This window comes from Crocuta crocuta, unplaced genomic scaffold, assembly GCF_008692635.1.
Source record: "Crocuta crocuta isolate KB4526 unplaced genomic scaffold, BGI_CrCroc_1.0 scaffold1047, whole genome shotgun sequence".
In the NCBI taxonomy this organism is placed as follows: Eukaryota; Metazoa; Chordata; class Mammalia; order Carnivora; family Hyaenidae; genus Crocuta; species Crocuta crocuta.
The window spans coordinates 136,963-138,958 of NW_027531287.1; the positions used below are offsets into that span (position 1 = coordinate 136,963).

General features: G+C 37.9%; 1 protein-coding gene across 1 annotated transcript; it reads right to left on the reverse strand.

The window, feature by feature from the left end:
• Positions 1–326: 326 nt before the first annotated feature.
• LOC144237785 (olfactory receptor 5I1-like) lies at positions 327–1,334 on the reverse strand. Its single transcript, XM_077771483.1, has one exon. The coding sequence runs from the start codon at positions 1,332–1,334 to the stop codon at positions 327–329; it is 1,008 nt and encodes a 335-aa protein (XP_077627609.1).
• Between the last annotated feature and the right edge of the window lie 662 nt (positions 1,335–1,996).

Sequence of the window (1,996 nt, forward strand, 5' to 3'; positions counted from 1 at the left end):
CAATATTGAGAATAATTGTTATAAAATTTAGGATGAGAGAAAAAAAGAGTAAGACTGCAGAACATAGGACATTATGTGAAGGGTAAGTTTACTCTTGGAAAATATATTAAAAATTTCAGCTTTAAAATAATAAAGAGATAGACTTAACACAAGTAATGTGATGGGGCCTGGCTCTGATGTTAGCCTCTGGCCCTATTTTGTAGTTGAGGCCTCATTACCCACAGATTTGGGGAACTTCCATATTAAACTGACTTCCTCAATAGTGAGAACCAAAGGTCAAAGAAAAGACATTGTTGAAAAGTTGCCAGGCTCAGTTTCATTCTTTATTATGAAAGCAATTTTTGGCTCATCACTTTTCTAAAGGCATTTTTGACATCTTTGTTCCTCAGACTGTAAATTAGGGGATTCAACATAGGTATAATCAATGTATAGAACACAGAGGTCACTTTGTCAATATCTGGTGAATGACCAGTGCTGGGGCGCAAATAAATAAAAATGAGGGTACCATGGTAAATAGTGACCACAGTCAGATGGGAGGCACAAGTGGAGAATCCTTTTCTTCTTCCTTCAGCAGAACCTGTCTTAAGAATAGCTGCTATGATGCAGACATAAGAGAGAGGAACTGCTAGAAGACAGATAGCTTCCACCAAACCGGCAAAAACTACCAGAACAATGTCATGCATGTAAGTATCAGTGCAGGACACAGAGAAGAGTGGGGAGATATCACAGAAGAAGTGGTTAATTTCTTTGGAACAGAAAGACAGATGGAAAGTATTAGTAGTGTGAATAATTGAGCTCAACGTACCCCCCAGAAATGCTCCAAGTGTAAGCTGGCAGCAAATCCTCTTGGACATAATAACACTATAAAGCAATGGGTTGCAGATGGCTATGTACCGGTCATAAGCCATGGCAGCCAAGAGGAAAGATTCTGTGTCAACCAAAGAGCAGAAAAAATATAACTGTGCAGCACAGCCCCTGTAAGAAATGATCTTTTTCTCAGAAACCAAGTCTACAAGTAGTTTGGGGGCAATGACAGAGGAGTAGCATACATCTATAAAGGACAATATGCGGAGGAAAAAGTACATAGGGGTGTGCAAATGGAAACTGGTTGTGATTAATAAAATCATCCCTAGGTTCCCCATTAAGGTAACAGAGTAGATAAAAAGGAACACAGCAAAAAGAACCCTCCAAAGTTCTGGATGGTCACTAAATCCCAAGAGAAAGAACTCAGTCTTCACAGTGAGGTTCTCCAAATCCATTCTCTGCAGTGCCCCTGGACCTCTGAAGTTGTGACACAATAATAATGATGGCAATATTAATAACAACCTCAACATTTACTAAAAAAATAACAAAGAAAACAGTCAAAATATATAGAGTAATTTTAAATCTACTTGGGTATCCTGATAACACCTAGGCATATCTACAGCTACTGTAGTATTATACATTTCAAATATTCAGATTTTCAATTTTCTTAATTAAATCGACAATGTACCACTTCTATCCTGTAAAGCTATTGTTTTCCATATTTAAGGACACACAACCATCAAATCAGTTGTTGAGCTCTACTTTCTTCAACTCCCTCATCTTCCACCAATGTCAAGTAATGGTGTCTAACCACATGGTTATACAGCAAATTGAATAAATAGCCCCTGTTCCTATTTGTGTTGTTTTTATTTTCACAACGGAGAGCATTGCTTTTCTCACTGAAGCCCTGTATAGGAAGAGGAACAGTAGTTCTGTGTTTCTCACCTTGAGATGTGGCTTCCGTTCTGAGGAACAAAAGAACTCCTAAGAGTTGTTTGAAATCCGCTGTTAAAATAGAAAGGAGAAAGGTCTGCATTAATATACAAGTGTTTGAATCTCAGCTCTTTCACTCAGACATTGGGAGACCTTTGTCAAGCTGATTAACCACTGAGCTTTAGTTCATCACCTATGACATAACAGGGATAGTACCTTATAATCAAATTATAAGTGTTAAATGAATTTCCTTCTGCAG

What these genes read in the sequence shown, in the direction of transcription:
- LOC144237785 (XM_077771483.1), bottom strand. Translation starts at nt 1,334, where the DNA reads ATGTTGAGGTTGTTATTAATATTGCCATCATTATTATTGTGTCACAAC.